The sequence below is a fragment of the Phallusia mammillata genome, chromosome 5 (genome assembly GCF_965637545.1).
Source record: "Phallusia mammillata chromosome 5, kaPhaMamm4.hap1.1, whole genome shotgun sequence".
In the NCBI taxonomy this organism is placed as follows: Eukaryota; Metazoa; Chordata; class Ascidiacea; order Phlebobranchia; family Ascidiidae; genus Phallusia; species Phallusia mammillata.
In genome coordinates, this window is record NC_137256.1 from 15,323,346 (window position 1) to 15,343,770 (window position 20,425).

General features: G+C 39.4%; 1 protein-coding gene and 1 long non-coding RNA gene across 8 annotated transcripts in view; both read left to right on the forward strand.

Annotated features, from left to right (window-relative positions):
- Positions 1-4,823: 4,823 nt before the first annotated feature.
- LOC145230576 (microtubule-actin cross-linking factor 1-like) overlaps positions 4,824-20,425 on the forward strand; it is a 141,614-nt gene continuing 126,012 nt past the window's right edge. For 4 of the 7 annotated variants that reach the window (XM_080096022.1, XM_080096025.1, XM_080096023.1 and 1 more), the window contains exons 1-3: positions 4,824-4,973; positions 5,035-5,117; positions 19,179-19,237. In XM_080096022.1, coding sequence (XP_079952148.1) covers positions 4,858-4,973; positions 5,035-5,117; positions 19,179-19,237 — 258 coding nt within the window. In that variant the 5' untranslated portion in view covers positions 4,824-4,857. The remainder of the gene's footprint in view (positions 4,974-5,034; positions 5,118-19,178; positions 19,238-20,425) is intronic. The other 3 variants (XM_080096029.1, XM_080096026.1, XM_080096027.1) reach the window with 1 other exon arrangement.
- On the forward strand, positions 15,772-18,891 carry LOC145230579 (uncharacterized). Its single transcript, XR_013860686.1, has 2 exons — positions 15,772-16,158; positions 17,348-18,891. It is a non-coding gene; the product is annotated as an uncharacterized LOC145230579 (long non-coding RNA).

Below are 20,425 nucleotides of genomic sequence, written 5' to 3' on the forward strand. Positions count from 1 at the left end.
CAAAGTTAGTGCCCAATCGGACTTCTGTATCGCCCTGTGCAAAAAGTGATTTTCAGCAAAAACTGAGCATTTTTGTCAAAATTTGTAACTTTTCAAGTCGATAACTCACGAACCACTGAACCGATTTTGACGCCCCTTTGCAGGTGATGTTTGCCTCGTTGGCAAAACGCATATGCAAAGTTAGTGCCCAATCGGACTTCTGTATCGCCCTGTGCAAAAAGTGATTTTCAGCAAAAACTGAGCATTTGTGTCAAAATTTGTAACTTTTCAAGTCGATAACTCACGAACCACTGAACCGAACTTGACGCCCCTTTGCAGGTGATGTTTGCCTCGTTGGCAAAACGCATATGCAAAGTTAGAGCCCAATCGGACTTCTGTATCGCCCTGTGCAAAAAGTGATTTTCAGCAAAAACTGAGCATTTTTGTCAAAATTTGTAACTTTTCAAGTCGATAACTCACGAACCACTGAACCGATTTTGACGCCCCTTTCCAGGCGATGTTTGCCTCGTTGGCAAAACGTATATGTAAAGTTACAGCCCAACCGGACTTCTGTATCGCCCTGTGCAAAAAGTGATTTTCAGCAGAAACTGAGCATTTTTGTCAAAATTTGTAACTTTTCAAGTCGATAACTCACGAACCACTGAACCGATTTTGACGCCCCTTTGCAGGTGATGTTTGCCTCGTTGGCAAAACGCATATGCAAAGTTAGAGCTCACCCGGACTTCTGTATCGCCCTGTGCAAAAAGTGATTTTCAGCAAAAACTGAGCATTTTTGTCAAAATTTGTAACTTTTCAAATCGATAACTCACGAACCACTGAACCGAACTTGACGCCCCTTTGCAGGTGATGTTTGCCTCGTTGGCAAAACGCATATGCAAAGTTAGAGCCCAATCGGACTTCTGTATCGCCCTGTGCAAAAAGTGATTTTCAGCAAAAACTGAGCATTTTTGTCAAAATTTGTAACTTTTCAAGTCGATAACTCACGAACCACTGAACCGAATTTGACGCCCCTTTGCAGGTGATGTTTGCCTCGTTGGCAAAACGCATATGCAAAGTTAGAGCCCAACCGGACTTCTGTATCGCCCTGTGCAAAAAGTGATTTTCAGCAGAAACTGAGCATTTTTGTCAAAATTTGTAACTTTTCAAGTCGATAACTCACGAACCACTGAACCGATTTTGACGCCCCTTTGCAGGTGATGTTTGCCTCGTTGACAAAACGCATATGTAAAGTTAGTGCCCAATCGGAATTCTGTATCGCCCTGTGCAAAAAGTGATTTTCAGCAAAAACTGAGCATTTTTGTCAAAATTTGTAACTTTTCAAGTCGATAACTCACGAATCACTGAACCGATTTTGACGCCCCTTTGCAGGTGATGTTTGCCTCGTTGGCAAAACGCATATGCAAAGTTACAGCCCAATCGGACTTCTGTATCGCCCTGTGCCAAAAGTGGTTTTCATCAAAACTGAGCATTTGTGTCAAAATTTGTAACTTTTCAAGTCGATAACTCACGAACCACTGAACCGAATTTGACGCCCCTTTGCAGGTGATGTTTGCCTCGTTGGCAAAACGCACATGCAAAGTTAGAGCCCAACCGGACTTCTGTATCGCCCTGTGCAAAAAGTGATTTTCAGCAAAAACTGAGCATTTTTGTCAAAATTTGTAACTTTTCAAGTCGATAACTCACGAACCACTGAACCGATTTTGACGCCCCTTTGCAGGTGATGTTTGCCTCGTTGGCAAAACGCATGTGCAAAGTTAGAGCCCAATCGGACTTCTGTATTGCCCTGTGCAAAAAGTGATTTTCAGCAAAAACTGAGCATTTTTGTCAAAATTTGTAACTTTTCAAGTCGATAACTCACGAACCACTGAACTGAAAGCTGGGACGAAATCTTCTACCTACAAGGGGGCAAGACGTATGCGTAAGGGGGGCAAAAGAAAAGGGGCAAGAGATCAAAGGAGTGCCAGTAAGTCCAGAACATGAAGTTTTGAGCATATTTGGGGTTGATATCTTGCAGCTTTGTGCTAATAACTTCCTCCGCTTTACAACTTTATGCCATTAAATATAAAATGCTGAAATTTAAATTCAAATTAACTTAAACGCACCAATTTTAATTTGGTCTTTGATTCTATTTGTATATTTGTTGGCCTACGGCTGGACCCCATTCTTTGTATATTTGCTTACTGCGGCCCACTAGCGTGACAATTTCCTTTTGCATTTATATGTGACAATAACCTAAGTTATATGTTATTCTTGTCACTTACATCGACCCGCTTTTAGCCCACAACGAACACAACAAGTTTTTTTTGTTCATGTGACTTTGTCTCATTAAATGCTCCCTGTAACCAATCACCAAACTCATTTGCAAATCTGTCACAGTATATTGTTCACAAAAGCAAACTGCAATCGTTTGACAAGCACCCAAAAATTGCACTTAATACAAGTCATATGCGACAACCAATACGAGAACACAGAGCACAAAATATAACGCATAACAATTTGAAAACAACTATAGATGGACCTAAATAGGGTCCCGTTCGCCAGGTCTTTAACCTGAACTTGGCGATGCTGCTTGGGCGTTAGTACGTCTCTCTGCGCGTTGCTGGTTGGTGCCTTGACAGTATAACCTTCCTTACCACTACATAACTGTCGTTTCGTTAACTGGAAGCAGTTGTATATCAGCTTAGTCGCGGACCTGACTCACACAGGTTCCTTGCACGGCCCTTCCACCTGGAGGCTCTGTCGTTGCGCCGACAGTCAGTGTTTTTAAGCCACACCTAGCTGTGCAGTTCGGTTAGCAGGTGCTGGATTGTCATGGGGTTGTTGCCGGTCGTTCTGACACGACTCGTGGCCTTAACGGCCCTGTCATGGCCCGATCTGTAAAAATATATGTAATTAGTATGTATGTAAAGAAAACAAAAAACATGGAATAATACAGTACATGGGTTTAAATTTAAACTATCATAGATACATCAATTGAAGGTTACTAGGTCCTGGTTGGTTCTGCTGGCACCTCTACTGGGACAGCAGCAACACTTCAAGTAGTTACAGTTTTAAAATCTGAGGTATATTATAAGCATTCATGCTTGTTTGCAACAGCTTTTGATGGACACTTCAGCACACTCTATTATCAGCCGGTAACAGTAGCTATATCTAGAATGATAGGTTTAAACAACCGCCAAAATATTCTACAACAAGAGCTTGCAACTTAAATTAAACAGCAAAAACATGACTGGCTAAACAAGTCAAACAAATAGTGAGCATAAAACCAAGTTACACCTGTGTATGAATGTAGAGTCTAGCTTTAAAATGTCTCTAAAATAAGTGACCGAGTAATAGTTATTGTCCTTAGTAATTAAGTTGACAGGAAAAACCTTAACTGGCTGAACAGAGCTTGTAAAAACAGTTCTACCAAAGCTAAACATACAGTCATACAGGAAACATGCTTCCAACCGAGTTTCCAAACAAACTGTTGCAACACACTTTTTTGATGCAGTGTCCATAGTGACATGATGAAGTCTTTCCTGATTGACAACTTAAGCACCATGATTTTTTTTTTACTTAAGCACCATGATGCTGCAGCAGGGGCCACGACTAAGTGATTATTACCGTCTGGCGGTAATTACCGACACCTGCTGCAACTTGGGACAAAACTCAATGTAAAGTATCCCGTCTGCAGTAATCTCGGCAAAATCAAGGTTTTCTTGAGCATTGGCCATTTGAATTAAACAGTACTACGAAACACAACTATTCCGGCTTAGGAAAGCCAAAAAACGCATAAAAACCTGTTCATTGACACAGGTACCGTATTTGCTCGATTGTAAGCCGCCCTCGTTTATAAGCCGCCCTCGATTGTAAGCCGCATGTTGAGGTGTTAAAAAAATAATGTAAGCCGCCCTCGATTGTAAGCCGCACGCTGGAATTTTAGATACGATTGTTTCCTAATACATCTTTCTGTAGTTATATGGTATGACTATTTGCCCATATCTGTTAGTTACGTTGATAACTGTACCCGACAGAACGTATATCGACGTATAATCTGTACACGCATACAGTGTTGAAAAGTTGAAGTGTAGAAATTATATCGGTATAAAATAAAAATGTAAGCCGCCCTCGATTGTAAGCCGCCCTCGATTATAAGCCGCACAAACGGCAGCTAAAAAACAATATAAGCCGCGGCTTACAATCGAGCAAATACGGTACCTGGATTTTGAGTTTCGCGCAAGTGTCGGTCACGGTCGAGCGAGCACGGTGCAAATGAACCAATAGGAATCCCTAAAATCCCAAATGTTTCAAAAATCCAATTTATAGCGTACCCGTAAAAACGGAAAGTGACAACCAGTCACATAACGCTTTATAACATGGTGTCCCTGCAGAGCATTCAACTATTATCCACCAATTGTGCCCTTCACTGTTTTGTGCTCCTTAACGCTTTAACGTTGTGCCGCTACTTGGTGATTGGTTTACATTTTGTCCAGAAAAGGCCATATTCAAAGAACTTGGGGATCGACTGAAAGAAACATAGTGGGGCCCTGCTCTCGATTGCATTTTCCCTAGTGACTGCTTTTGCTGGCTGAAACCATAGACTACTATCAGCTTATAGTAGTCTATGCTGAAACCCATTTGTCCTTGAATACATTTAGTTGATTCTGTTATTTTTTCTTGTTGTGTACCAAGTGGTATTTAAAAAGCTTTGCCTGGAGTTTTTATGTCCTTAATTGTTATTATTTAGCATTGGTCTGAAATTTTGAATTTCATGGTTTAAATTTTCATGGTGCAGTTGTGTTGCAGATTCAAGCAAATACTTGTTAACTATTTTGCAGATTTGTATTGAGGTTGTGAATGTGAACTAATATTGTAATGGCCAAGTCAATTCCTTGCATATGGTTAAAAAATCATTGCATTATTTACTCACATATGTTTTTTGGTCTACTGCTTATTATTTTTTGTATGCTGTTGGCAAAGCAATGTCTGAGGTATGTATAAAAAGTGTAGTGTATTTTTGTATCCGGTATCTTTAAAAGTTATATTTTGAAGGAGAAAATCAAAGTTACTCAAAAAGAGAAGCCAGCCTGTGTACACAGTCTTGCAAAGATGGGCACTAAGGACAGTAGCCAAGTGTAAGCTTGCATGTTAAGTTATTTTTTGTTTCTTTATGATTCTGTCTGAAAATAGTTTATAACTTTTTTTGGTTAGAGAGTTCAGGATAAATAGGATGTAGAATATATAAATTGGAAATATATAGATAAGCCTCCTTTCCAGTGTTATACCAGTGAGGGAATTGTTGTACTTGTAATAAAACGTTGGGAACTCCTGTTCCTGGGTAAAACTAATACAAAACCGGAAAAGTGGCTTTCATAAAAGTTTGTGTGACCCATTTTCCAATGAAATGTTTGATGGATTTGGTTGAACACATATGGTAGATATTGTGAGGTAGATGTGCACTCTACTTCGTTCGTCTTGATAACCCCAGCATTTACCCAGCTACCCCCTGAAATAGATGATTGTGGTTTCCTATTTTATTAGTTGCAGTGTAAACCCCATTAGTTACCTCACTAACCCCTTAATGGGTGAGTTTTTTTCAAACAGTGTCAGAATTGGCTAAAATTTATTTAGCTTATAGAATGTGTCTTTTATAGGTGTCAATTGTTGTGTTTTACCCTGTAGCCCCACCACTAACCCCTAAAATAGGTAAATTTTGTAAACAAAGTTGAAATTGGATGAAATTTGGACTGTTAGTAGATTATGCCATTTTTGGGTGTTGATTGTTAAGTTTCACCCTATAGCTTTAACACTTACCCCACCAGTCCCTTAAAATGGGTGAGGTTTGTAAACAGTTGCAAAATTGAATGAAATTTAGACAACTTGTAGAATTCGCAATGTATAGGTGTCGATTGTTCTGTTTTACTTTATTTTGCAACTATAGAATAGAAACAGAACATTTAGATATTTAAACAGAACATTAAGTAAAAAATATAGGACAAACTTCAAACAACATCTACATTGAATCAGATTTGCATAGCTTGTACTTTTAGTAGCATGATTATAATTAACTAATTTTAGTAGCATGATTATATTAAATAATTATTTAAGCCACAGACTGATCACAGTGTTTTAACCTAACAACAGTGGTTCTCAACTCGTTTCAGGCCATAGACAAACAGCCAAGTAAAAATAATATCCATTTCATTTTGGAGCAAGATGAAGTAGGCATACAAAACAACCATTCGGGCTAGTAACATCATTCTTTAATATTGAATTTTCAAGAAGTGAGATACAATTATTAACAGCTAACATTTCGATAATCTTTCAACATGTAATATGTAATCATCTTTAGCTTATCACCAAATTTAGTGGACGTCCTGTGGGTCACCCAAAAGTCATCTTGGACCACCAGTTGAGAACCACTGCCTTACAACACCAAACTTACTGATGAAATGCATTGTGGGGACCCATGAGTCTCTGCCTGTAAAAAACAGCTAAGGTTATAAAAGATCGTGAATAGTATGGGACCCATTTTAAATTTAGTATAGGGAATATATTAACATTTCAAAATAGGTTATAGTGTTTGTGCAATGGCAAAATGTGCTAAGCCATCCTCCTAGTTATAGATGTTGATTGTTGTGTTTCACCCTAAAAAACAGGGGTGCACAACCTTTTACATACAGCCGCCAAGTGTCCCCATGTTTTTCATATGTTAGATATTTTGCAGTATGCGCAGTTTCGCACCCCAAGAAAAAAGGAAAGATACAGGATTTATCTCATGGGATATTATGCATAATATACCAGTTACAAGTAGCTGACCGTGCAGATTGCCACCTTACTTTCCATTGATTCGACGTCACCATCTGTATAGTAACGTTGCTTGTTTATTTAATTGTTTGCAACATAATAGGCGTGCAAAAAGTTTGACGTGTATTGCTAATGTATGTCATGTATGTTTCAGGTCACATAATGCATTTAAACCAGTTTTTTAACCAAATGTCCAGCAAACAAGTTGTACCTAAATTCATCTTCGTGGCCGCACGTTGTGCACCCCTGCTATAAAACTTTAAAGTTCCAACATTTACCCTACTAACTTTGCATGTGTGGGGACCTATGAGTTTCTTGCAGAATCAGCCAAGGTTATAAACGACGGTTGTGTCCACATATTTACATGACATTTAACAACGTAACTGTTTCTGCCAGCAGGAACAAATTGTTCTCCTTTGGTAGAAGTTATTATCGGCCGATCTTTCATTGGAAGGATTTTAAAAATCTTTTTTCAAAAATAATTAAATAATAAATGAGCATTTTTAAAAACACAAAGTCTTTAAAAGGGATAGGTTAGTGTTTAAGAAAAAAAAGTTGTATTTTAAAGAAAGTCTGTTGTGAAATATAAAATAACTTAATGCTTGGTAGTTTCAGATGATTTATGTAGCAGAAAGATCAAACTACATGTCGTGTAAGTTTAATTGAATAATACCTGTGTTACCTAACTACAACAGTTTCAAAAGTGTCCTATTCCATTCCGCTTTTCCACCTACACGACCCTGGCAAACCGCGCAAAAAGAGCTCCAGCAAACAGAAAAAACATCGCATATACATATATCTTTTGTTCTAGAACTGGTAGAAAGGTAAAATTGTACACCTGCACTAAGTCGAGCATGCAGAATTTAAAAATTGCCGCAAAACCCCAAAAAATCGCATCTGAATTTTGGGTCGAAATATCCCGATTTTGGTAACTTAAAATGAAACAAGAAAAATAAAATGTTGCTTATTTTTCAAAGCCTTACGGTTCCTCAAATCTAAGTGGTATGTGCCAAATATTGGGTCTGCTAGTGTAAAAAATGCAATTTTGCTAAAAAATGTTTTGACATAAATTCGTCGCAGTTTAAGTTTGACGCTCAAAGTTTGGGGTCAAATCTCAACGGATTTTTATGAAACTTGCAGGAAATGCAAATGAGGGTCATTACTTTATACAGGAAAAATATCCACTTACGGCCTAATGGTAAAAACTAATAACCGATTAAATGTTATTACTGCCAAATTACACTTTGGAAAAAGAACGATCTCCAATTCTTCTTTAGAAAACGCTGAAATTGTCACTTGAATGCAATGATCACACACACACATGCAATTGTGAGGTATTTAGGCTCCTTTGTTGTATAAATCAAAAGAAAACATTGATTCTGCACGAAATATTAATTATGCGAAAGTGAAAATTGCTATTACGACCAACGACCCCAATATCTCGCGAACCAAACAAAGCTGAACAGAAAAATGTGCACACAACACTTTTTAATAAAGTTTAAAAAATGACAGAAACTGCAAATATTATTACGCATATGAATATGGCTATCAATCCTCTTTACCACGTTTCGCGGCATAAAGCCACTGCCGTATTCTTTTTCTGCAGAGCATGCCTAGTGCATTGAGTATTCATATTTTTAAGCGTATTAATATTTGCAGGTTTGATCATTTTTTTTAAACATCGATGGTTTGGTAATGCTTTGAAAAGTGTTGTGTGCAAATTTTTCTGTTCAGCCTGGTTTGGTTCGCGAGATATTGAGGTCGAAATGAGCTCTTTTTGGACATTTTGGGCAGAAGCGCGTCATTGTTTGCTGGCGAGCGGGACGGCGGCAATATGCGCAAGTTATGAATTTCAAGTGAATATTCGGAGCAGCTCCCCCACGAGCAGAATAACGATTTCGGGCTTTTTGAAAACGACATGCTCCACAGAAAAAGAATATGGCAGTGCCTTTTATGTCGCGAAACGTGGTAAAGAGCATTGAGCAGTCATTTTCATAAGCGTATTAGGAATTGCTGGTTTGATCGTTTTTTAAACGAGTGCGATCGATGGTTCGTTAAAGCTTTGAAAAGTGTTGTGTTTAATTTTTTCTGTTCAGCTTTGTTTGGTTCGTAAGATATTCGGGTCGAAAGTGAGCACGTTTAGGCGGTCGCGCGTCATTTTTGCTGGCGAGCTGGGCGGTGGCAATATGCGCGAGGTATCAATTTCAAGTGAATATTCAAAGCAGCTCCCCACGCGCAGAATAACGATTTCGGGCTTTTTGAAAACGGCATGCTCTGCAGAATAAGAAAATCGTCGTGCCTTTTTTCCCGTTTCAACACAAAAGCTAAAAATCTGCCTTAAAGTAGGACAAGCGTTGGTCGTAATGGCAATATTCACCCTCGCATGATTAATATTTCGTGCAGAATCAATGTTTTCTTTTGATTTTTACAACGTAGGAGCCTAAATACCTCACAATTGCATGTGTGTGTGTGTGATCATTGCATTCAAGTGTCAATTTCTTGCGTTTTTTAAAAAAGAATTGGAGATCGTTCTTTTTCCAAAGTGTAATTTGGCAGTAATAACATTTAATCGGTTATTTAGGTCGTTTTAAGTAGATATTTTTTTGTAAAAGTAATGACCCTCATTTGCATTTCCTGCAAGTTTCATAAAAATCCGTTGAGATTTGACCCCAAACTTTGAGCGTCTAACTTAAACTGCGACGAATTTACGTCATAACATTTTATAACAAAATTGCAGTTTTTAAACTAGCAGTCCCAATATTTGGCACATAGGCTACCACTTAGATTTTCGAAACCGTAAGGCTTTATTAAAAAAATTGGCAACATTTTATTTTTCTCGTTTTATTTTAAGTTACCAAAATCGGGATATTTCGACCCAAAATTCAGATGTGATTTTTGGGGTTTTGCGGCAAAAAAAGTTTTTACATTTTTTAATTATGGGTCCCCTTCCCTGAAGGGGACACATATTGATTTTACTCGAATTGTTTTTGTTTTTTCTTTTTTTTTCTTCCCAAAGTTTGTCCGACTCGTTTTTCCATCAAATGTTTGATGGATTTGGCTGAAATTTACACAGATGGTAGATATAGTTATGTAGATGTGCATCCCACTTTGTTTTTGTTGATAACCCCAGTATTTACCCCGCTAGCCCCCTAAAATGGGTATTTTTCCCCCGAAGTTTGTCCAACTCGATTTCCATCAAATGTTTGATGGATTTGGCTGAAATTTACACAGATGGTAGATATATTCATGTAGATGTGCATCCCACTTTGTTTTTGTTGATAACCCCAGTATTTACCCCGCTAGCCCCCTAAAATGGGTGAGTTTTTAAACAGTGTCAGAATTGGCTGAAATTTTGATTTCTTGTATAGTATGCCATTTATAGGTGTCGCCATGGCAGTTAGGGGCTTGTTAACAGCCCTATGTCAGAAACATTAACGGTTGTTGCTCAAAACACCTGTAGTGGTCGAAATTTTAAATATTGGCGGATTGGGCTGAAATTTTGCAGTACTATTGATTGATTCATTGTGGTTTTCATATATTTTTTAGTTTGTGTGTCGAACCCAATTAGTTGCCCTATTAGCCAGTGATGGGGAGACTCTAGTCAGTGACTCGACTCGAGTCCGACTCGAGTCACCTTTTTAAAAGACTTGACTTGACTCGAGTCTCAGTTGTGAAACGACTCGACTTGACTCGGGCTCGTCTTAGTACAGACTCGACTCGGACTCGGACTCGTTATTTCACCAACAAAACGTAAATTTCCTATAAATAATAACCTGTTCAGTTGGCTTCAACCAAACAACAGCAGCAATTTGCTGTGCTATGCGAAATTATTTTTGTTTAATATTAACGTTGCTACATGCACAAACTTTCTTACGTTGGCATTACGCGTTGTACTTATTGCTTGGGTTATGGCAGTGGTTCCCAAACTATGCGCCGCGGCACACTTGTGTGCCGCGAGATGTCATTAGGTGTGCCGCAAAAAATATTGAAATTAAAATCAATCAAGTAGAGTAGTAGTACCAGGTGCTTAGACCACTAGGCCAACATGCTCCACGTCTCTGAGATGTTCAACTAGGCTATTTAACTACGAGAGTGACCTGTATAGCGGCTTTATGACCTCATAGTTAGTGCCTTTATCAGCTAAAAAAATTATTCAAATGTTCGAAGTGCGCCAATTAATTTTTGTTTTTTCTAAAATGCGCCTTAAAAGAAAAAAGTTTGGGAACCACTGGGTTAAGGTAATCGACTGCAATACATGTCAAGGCCAAGTATTCGCTTTTATAAGCGCTTATATCACTGAACAAACGCTCTAGCGCAGGGGTGGGGAACCTACTTAGTACTGCGGGCCGCATGAATTGCACAACATTTTCGGGCGGGCCAAATATATACATATTTTTCAAATTCCGTGTAATAATACCCTAATTTATATTTCATCGCTCGAGATTTGATTTTTTCTTTGTTGCTTGTTTGCAACAAACAAGGCATACAGGTTTATCACTTAATTCGACTAAAATCTGTCCATTTTTTCTGGAACACCCTAGCTCCATTATACCGAATTTATTTTTGTAACAATATAAAGATCCACGCTAATAGCTCTAAAATCAATTTAAAACTAACACCCCATGGCAAATGATTTGTTATACTGCAAGGAGAGACAATCGAGTGACTGTTACGCCACAAATAAAACAAGTGGTTGAATGTGTGGCAATTTTAGTTTGGCGTCAAATGTGGAAATGTCGAAGTCTTTTCAAGTTAATATTTGTACTTAAACATTTTATTGTTTTTTTTATGTTTTGTTTTATGCTGTACTTTAACAAAATTCTGACGCGGGCCACATTAAAAAGGCAAGCGGGCCGCAGGTTCCCCACCCCTGCTCTAGCGCATGCAGTAAAATATGAATTTTTGGTTTTGAAAAACTTCTTTGAACAAATTGACGTTCTTTTCCACGCTGTTTAATGAGTGTCAATTAACGTGTTTCATTAAATCTGACCCTTCTCTAAGAAAGACACGTTGATGGAATATGTTCACTGTAATGAAGCGGTGTCCGTTTTTGAGGTAAAAAAGCACGATGGACCATTCAAATAGACCATTCCATTCATTCAAACCATCCTTTCCTTGAAAAAACTTTTTGGGACTTGCCTTGACTCGAACCGCTAATGACTTGACTCGACTTGAGACTCGAACCTCATTTGACTTGACTCGACTTGAGACTCGAACCCCTTGTGACTCGACTTGACTTGAGACTCGAACCCCTTGTGACTCGACTTGACTTGAGACTCGACTGATAGGACTCGTTACCCAACCCTGCTATTAGCCCCCTAAAATGGGTCAGTTTTTTAAAATGTTAAGTAGGACATACTTCAAACAATATCTGGGGTGAATCTAATTTTATAGTTTGTATTCTACATAGTATTATTATTTAAGCCCAGTGCCGATCACTGTGTTTTACCTTACAACACCCGACTTTCTCATGGTTATCTCTTGAATTGCATTATTTTCAACTTTGCATGTGTGGGGACCCATGAGTTTTTGCCTGCAGAAATGACTAAAGTTATAAAAGACGATGGCTAATATGGGACCCAATACAAAATAAGCATAGGAAATATATTAATGTTCTAAAATAGGTTATAGTGTATATCAGTGGTTCTCAAACTCGGTTTTCGGGGCCGCATGCGGCTCCCAACTACGTATTTTGCGGCTCGCACCAGACCTCAGAAAACCACCAAACATTGCTATTTTAGCTTTCAAAGTCATCTTCTTTAGTGATTTTCTCAAGGTTTCGTTTTTTTGCGGCTCCCTACACACTTAAAAAATACCATTTGGCCCTGACAATAAAAAAGTTTGAGAACCACTGGTGTATATGCAAGGGCAATATGTGCTAAGCCACCCTTCTAGTTTTGCATGATGTTGGACGTAGCACTGGTGTAAAATTTTACCTTTCTACCTCTTTTCAAACGAATGATATGAAATGTTTTGTGTTTGCTGGAGCCCTTTTGCGGTTTGCCAGGGTCGCGTAGGTGCTTTCCCCTAATACTTACGACGTGGGTCATATTTTTTTTGTTATTGTGGGGTTGTAAAACTGGTAGAGACACACAATGTCTTGCTAAATACTAAAAGACAGTACGAAAAGCACTGGCGATTATTATGGGTCCTGTTTTTGAATGGGACACATATTGTTTTCTTTGGTATATATATGCACCAGACTGGAACAAATCGCCTGAGAAATCCTCACCAAAGATATTCCCTCCGCCGCACTTTCGCCAGCCGCATGGTTGCAGGCAGTCGGATGAAAACGTCGCTTATAAACTCGGTCATTACATTACAAAAACAGAAGACCTGAAATTCGTAGTACTAGATATGAGAGCAAATTAGAAAGCCACAACAAAAAAACTGTAAAAGTAAAAATATATTGGTTAGAAAATTTAAGTAAAGTCGGGGAAGTATAGACAACTGAAATATATTGCGCCACCTGCCGGTAGACTGTGTAGACCTCTCTGTTAGCACCTGTTGTGCCTACTAAACTCACAATATCAACTAAATGCTGGTTAGCCTAAGGCCCTGTGAAGCCCTTACTGTTGCTGTAAGTAACACTTGGTATGTTTTTTTAACGGAAACGAATGAAGAAATAAAAAACATACAAACGAATGAAGAAATAAAAACATTCACTTACGTAATACGACACAGGGAATATACACTATCTACATGAAGTCAATACGTCTATTTTTTTTCGAAAATTTCACAATTACGTCGTCGTAATTTAATTTAATATCGCGGTGAATAAATAAAGAGGCAAGGCCATTCAATCTAGGTTCACCCATAGTAGAACGCAGGTAATTTTTGATGTACTTTAACGTACTGAATGAACGCTCACTTGATGCAGTTGTGACTGGAAAAGTCGCAAATATTTGCAGCAATTTCGAAATGCAGGGAAATGTCTGCAGTTCACTTGCTGCTTTCAACACATCAATTATATTTGTTGGTTTGACTTCTTGGCGCTTCCAGTGGTTTTTCCATCGCAAAAACTCAACCTCTACTGCATCTTTCGGTCCTGGAAGGAATCGACCAAACTCTTCAACAGCAGCTTCGATCCGCCCAAACGGTTCGTTTACACAGAACTTCGGAAGAAGAGACTGCATGGAAAGTGCCTTGGCAGAGTGTTTATCAAACCGTTCACGAAGCTGTGATATGGCAGTATCAATGAAGGGGTAAAAAACATTTCGCTTGTAGTGCGACGCTGGAGAATCGGCTGGTGCGTTTCCTCTGTGAACTTGGCGTCCAATAATTCAGGGCAGTGTTATAGGACCGAACTGATGAGGACCATTTGCGCCACGGAAACAGAAATATCAACGCTGAAGAGGACGAACGAACAGTTACGGCACAGTCCAGTACATTCGGGTGAGCACAGCTACTTCGAATGCAACAGACCCGGTCACTTAAAACGAGAATGTCCATTTCTAGACACGCGGATCGTACGCGTAAGCGACAGAGAACGACACCATCTCGGGCCTGCGGAACCAACAGATTCGGCCAGTCGACGTCAACAAGCCTGTCAACTCCCGTTCGTCTTCAGCCACTGCTCCCGCGCGATTCATACAGATGTTTACGTCGTAAAAGGATCTAAAGCACGACGTCATATTAGGTTTGGACTTTTTACAAGCTCACCAATGCAGGATATGTTATCATTCCAATACCCTATCCGCCGGTGAAGGAAAGGTCCCTTTGCTCACCCATGCCATCCCTGAGCGCTGCTGATGTTTGCCTTGTGGAGGATATTGAAGTCTCCCCTTTTATCGAGATATACAACGGGCCGATCTGGACCAGCTATTACGAGAACACAGTGATGCGTTTGCCGCTTCGAAAGAAACTCTCGGTCGAACTGAAGTCGTGCGTCATCACATTGACACGGGAAACCACCAACCTCTTCGGCAACCTCCTCGAAGGATGCCCCACCACAACAAAGAAAAGGTCGAGGAGATACTGAGGGAAATGAAGAGCCAAGGTTTGATACGGCCGTCGAAATCTCCCTGGAGTAGCCCAATCGTTTTGATCGCTACCCCACTCCACCGTCTGACGGAAAAGGGAAAGCGTTTCGGATGGGACGAGAAGTGCCAGCGGGCTTTTTCACTTCTAAAGGAGCATCTGACAACTTCTCCAATATTGCGATATCCTGACTTCAGCAAACCGTTCATCATTGACACTGACGCCTCGGATACAGCTGTGGGATGTGTGCTCTCACAAGAGACTGACGACCAGGTGATAAACACCGCAATGCGGATGCTTTGTCGCGAATAAACGTGGAGGAAGAGGGTTTTTCATACACCCTGGTCCAAAGCGCTTCGGATAACACAATAGAAGAGGCCAACGTCGTCGATTTCCGTGCGTCAATCGGGTACAGCTGTGACGAGCTACAAGAGGAACAGGCATCAGACAACGATTTGATGGAGGTGATTGACTGGCTCAAACGAGGACAATCGTCGGTGGGATGAGGCTCTCCCCGCAGTCGTTGCAGCTTACAACGCAAGCGCACATGAAAGCAACCGCTTTGCACCACATACCCTGCTTACCGGACGCCCTCTTCGCCTTCCTGCCGATCTGTCTGGACCCGACCATGCCGATGATCGGTGCTCCTATGAAGTAGAAGTCAACCGAGTGAGGGATTGCCTATTACTCGCGGAGGAAGTTGTCCGAGAGACCCTTTCGGTGCAGCGACAAAGAATACAACAAGCGACAGTACGGCCAGCCGCATGAGGTGGGAAAGTATATTTTAATTACAAATCCAGCGATCCCACAGGGCAAATGTAAGAAGTTGCAACCCCCATACAAGGGGCCATATCGCGTGGTAGAAACCCAGGGTCCGGTACATTACGTGATAGAAGATAGGGATGGAAATTGACAAACAGTACAAGTGCCCTGGTTCGAAGTGCCCTGATAAGCATGTTGAGTTACGATACGAATCAGATGGCCCGCTGATCCCGAGGGATTACTGGATAATGAGAAAAATAAAGACCAGGAGACCCCCAATACCTTTAGGGCCTAGAAAAGCGTCCTCGCAATAGCCCTACGTACAGAATTACCTGACAGCGAGTCAAGAAGTCTTTGTGCATTTACAACCCCCATTGGCTGATCTAAATGCAACGCAGGAAGTTTAATTGACCCAGACTCATAACTTTTCTTTTGTTGCAAATGCATACAAGAATACAAAGTTGTAAAAGCACGCTGTGATGAGTCAAAACTATTTCGAATACCGATACGTCAAACGGAAGAGTGCCCGAAATGCCGAATTCGAATGAGACTGATGTCTGGCTGCGACGAACTGCAACCAGGATACAGACTGGAAACTAACATGTTTGAATGCTTCCAATGTAAAAGGTATGTAATTATTTGTGACACTGTTCGCTCTCTCGTGGGGAAAAAAAACTTCTTTGACTTCTGGCCAACTGTTACTGAATACTAAACCGAATGTAGCGCTGTTTATTTGGAACTCATACCCACAGTTCTGATGCACCATCATTTTAATAGTACATTTTTAGTGCCCAGTTTGTGATCTACCTGTGTAAATATGCACAAAATATACCAACTGTAAACAGATTTGTTAACGTTTTAAAAATAATGAAACAGTCCGAACTTATTATTGCCACTAAAAGAAAAAAGCGTGTAGAGAGCTTAGATCAGCGGTTTTCAAACTGGGTTTCTGTGAAATACACACTCAGGCTTAAGGACCGCGAGCCCTCGAAATGATGGCAAAGGGACCGTTTTGAAAAAAATATGAAAAAGTTTGAGAACCACAGTTTGAGAAGTTCATTACCCAGTACTTTATGTTAAATTTAGTCCCTCTCCCAGTCCCACTGTTAATTCAAATAACTGCGCCTTTTACGCCATCCATCAGTGTTAAGCAAACTTGTGTTTCGCTGTGTGCTGTGAGTTCTGGTGCTAGTTGCTCTTCCCAAAGTCTGTCTATCAAACACTATGGATTTTGGCTCTACCAGTGTTGCCATGTTGCGCTTTTGTCGCCCAAAGGTTGCCTTTTTGGGCGAATGACATTTTTACCGTATGACGAATGTTGATTGCATATAATGTCGTACTAACCTATTAAGCGTAGTGAGTTCAATTTTCACAAAAGAAATAATCAAACCAGCCAGAGCATCGGATACCCACGTTCATTTTTCAAAAAAAATAAATTATAAAACGCTACGCTGTTACCACACATTGAGAACTGTTACTGGAAAGAAAGCATTGTTTTAAGGGTTATTTTCTTTTTTTATTTAGGCGGAAAGTTTTTGTTTTAAAGTGGGGATTACAAGATAAAAAACAGAATGGATAGGCCTAAAACCTGTTGTCAAAAGTAGCAGCTTAAACGATATTTCAAAATGAACAAAAATGGAGAAGCAGAAATTGTCGCACTTTATTTTATTGCACCAGTGTTGGTGCTAAACGCATTCTGCTTGCATTTGATCCAATATCAATACAATGGATCATTTCGGAAAAATTTTTCATGACGATAAATTTAGTTTATTGTTGCGTTCGCCAAGCATTAATAAGGTGTGTACTTTTTTTTCAGCTGTACTTTTAAAGAGCCAGACAGGAAAGTGTCAAAAATCATTTGTAACACAGGTAGTTTGTAAAATTGGGCTACTATTAACGAGTTAAGTTTGTTTTGTTTTAAACAAAAAATTGACCTGGCAACACTGAGCCGTGCTTTACAACTCCATTTTCATGGTGTTAGGCAGTTATGCGCATGCGCACTTGGATGGCTGCACGCTTTTTCAAAATTCGGATTTGATAACTGTAATTATCATTGAATAAAAAGTGTAAAGAAAAATGTGCATCAACTGCTATTCAAACGTCTGCAGGAAATATTTAGCCTACTCCGTTTTAATTCTGACTGGTAACGAGGAAACAACGTCTTTGTAGCTGTGAAGTTGCGCCTTACAATGGAGGCATCATCAAATGTAGATCAAACGATTTCAAAAGCAACAGAATTTTTGAAATACTTAAAATTTAACTGATGATACTTTCAAACTTTGCTTAAACCTTTCTTTTTAGCAGACAACACCTGAAAGTGGAAGTTATTTATCAAATGAGAGTGTTTAAGCCCTTTGTAAGGGATGGATTCAAACAATATGCTGTCATAGTACTGCAGGAAAGATATTGTAAACCAGAATAATATCTGGGGAGTTTTCATTTTCACACATATTCAACTGCACTTTTGTACATGCTTTTGCATTTATGTTTCTTTTTTATTTGTAGGGTCCCTGCAGGCAACAACCGGCACATAGTCAAATTAACAAAAGCCAGCTACTAAAGCTAGGTTTGTCCTTTCCAAATTGGAAAATGCTTGGCGCATTTTTAAAAACTATACATTCTGTATAAACACACAAAAAAATTCTTTCAGTGTTTATTCGTATGTAGTTTAATCATTTGTACATATTGGTCTTTATTCATATGCACTGTTACTTTGACACATACAAATTGTGCATGCAATTTTTTATTGTGTCTGCTTTTAAAGTGTTTTCCGAAAAAATACAAACATTTTGTAACATTTGTTTTCCTCTAGCGATATTAGGCTATTGTACTGCCATTTTATGAGTTTATTTCGCTTGGTGATAGAAACGTAGCGACACAATAGACCTAAAAACAATCACCGGAAATAGCTGCGCAACGTGAAAACGTTATTAAGCGCAAAAATGTTGTATGTAAACATTTTGATTTACTTTTATGGGTCAGTGTTTTCGAGTTAAGCGATAGTAAAATCCCACTACCACCGTGATGACCAAAATGCACGAAATTAGCGGTATTCCTATTTCAAACACCCGCCTTTTACAGTCATACAACTAATTTTGGAGTTGGGCGCACTCCAGCTAAACGTCGCATTGTTCGGATCCTGTGTTTACCACCAAATGCAGCCAATTTCGGAACGTAAACTCGGTCTGTTTTCGCACGTCAGAATACGGACCGTTTTTCGCATGCGTTTCAAGCAATACGCAGTTTGTGTACAGCCACCTTTAGAATGTTGAGTATGGGGTGAGGACCCTTTTTTTCTTTTTAATGGTGCAACCTAGATGACAAATCGTTGAATATGAAATAGAATACATAAAATGGCAATGTAGAAAGCCACCTTTCTAGTTTAAATGGAAATTTTACTTTTGTTGATACCGGACAAGTGGCGAAAAGTGGTAACTTAGCCTACAGCTAATAAATTCAATGTTGCACCCAGACCTACATCTTGCTTTGTACAAACTAATTATATATGTGTAACCTACAATATAGGTATTTACAAAAAAATGTTGTGTTATAGTAACTTATATCTACGTTTGAAACAAGTTCAGGCATTTACGCATTTTTAAACATATAAAGATGGCACAATTAGCCTATGTTTTTTTAAATTCCAGTACGAATTACCCGAACTATGGATGAAATTCGCTTCATGTGGAACACAAGCGTCTACCAAGTATGTTATTATAACTCACCTTCCCTAAAGGGGGTACATTTTTAGTTTACTCGATTTGTTTTGTTTTTGTCCCCCACGAAATGTTTGTGCAATCACAAATGGTAGTCATAAGCTATAGTCATGGAAATGTGCCATCTGTTTAGTTTGACTTCCCGCTGGCCCCCAAAGTGTAAAACGTTTTTCATACGCTTTGTATGCTTCAACAAACAAAAGTTTCTGTAGTGTAATGTTTTTTTAAAGGCAACCGAATAATGTCACCTGCATAACATGGTGGCAGAGGGATGTTAAAAGCCTTATAACAAGGGTGGGCAACATATCCGGCCCGTGTAAAGCTGATGAGCCGCCCACGACCGCATTCTAACTGCTTTATGTATCCGGCCCGTGACCGCATTAAACGTTCGTATTTTATCTTTTATCGGCTTATCACTAAGAATAGGCATCGTTACGTAGGCTACAAAGACAAATTTAGTGTGTGCGTCCCAGTGTCACGTTCCGTTTTCACGGGTACGCAAAAGTTTGGGACTGACCATCGGAAGTTCCTTAACAGCTAACGCACGTGTACTGTGATTGGCAGCAAAACCTTTCTTTTTACATTCATTCACACATAATCAAACAACGACAACAACAAATTCACTAGTCCGGCGCTACTTCGCAGTTATCTCTATTCCATTCTATATTATCTTATCTCCCCCCTTAAATCGTTAAATGGGGGATCTTATATGTCTTGCATTACAATGATCGGGGGGAAAGGGGGGAACTTGCCGTGACCATTTCCTACAGATAAACAATGAACACTGCAACGGGCGACGGCGACGCGATAAAACTGGCACACTATTGAACAATGACAACACAATAGCGCCTGCAACGAGAGATTCTAGACCAGTGCTCTTCAACCTTTTTAGTGGCATGGAACCCTTAAGGTATTTTGTCAAACTTTGCGGAACCCCTCATAATATAATTTTAATGAATCTAATACAAGTTGGCTACATCAAAGAAAAAAGATCAAGCACATCATAAAGGTTGACTTTAATTCATCGATTCACTAAAACGTATTGCCATGTTATTTGGAACGGTCGTTTCTACATTTATCTTGCAATTTAGCTAGAGTGTATCAAGGTTGTATTTATTACGTCACAATTGATCAATGGTGTAACAAAAGTTAATTACATGGTTTGGGTGAGACTAGGT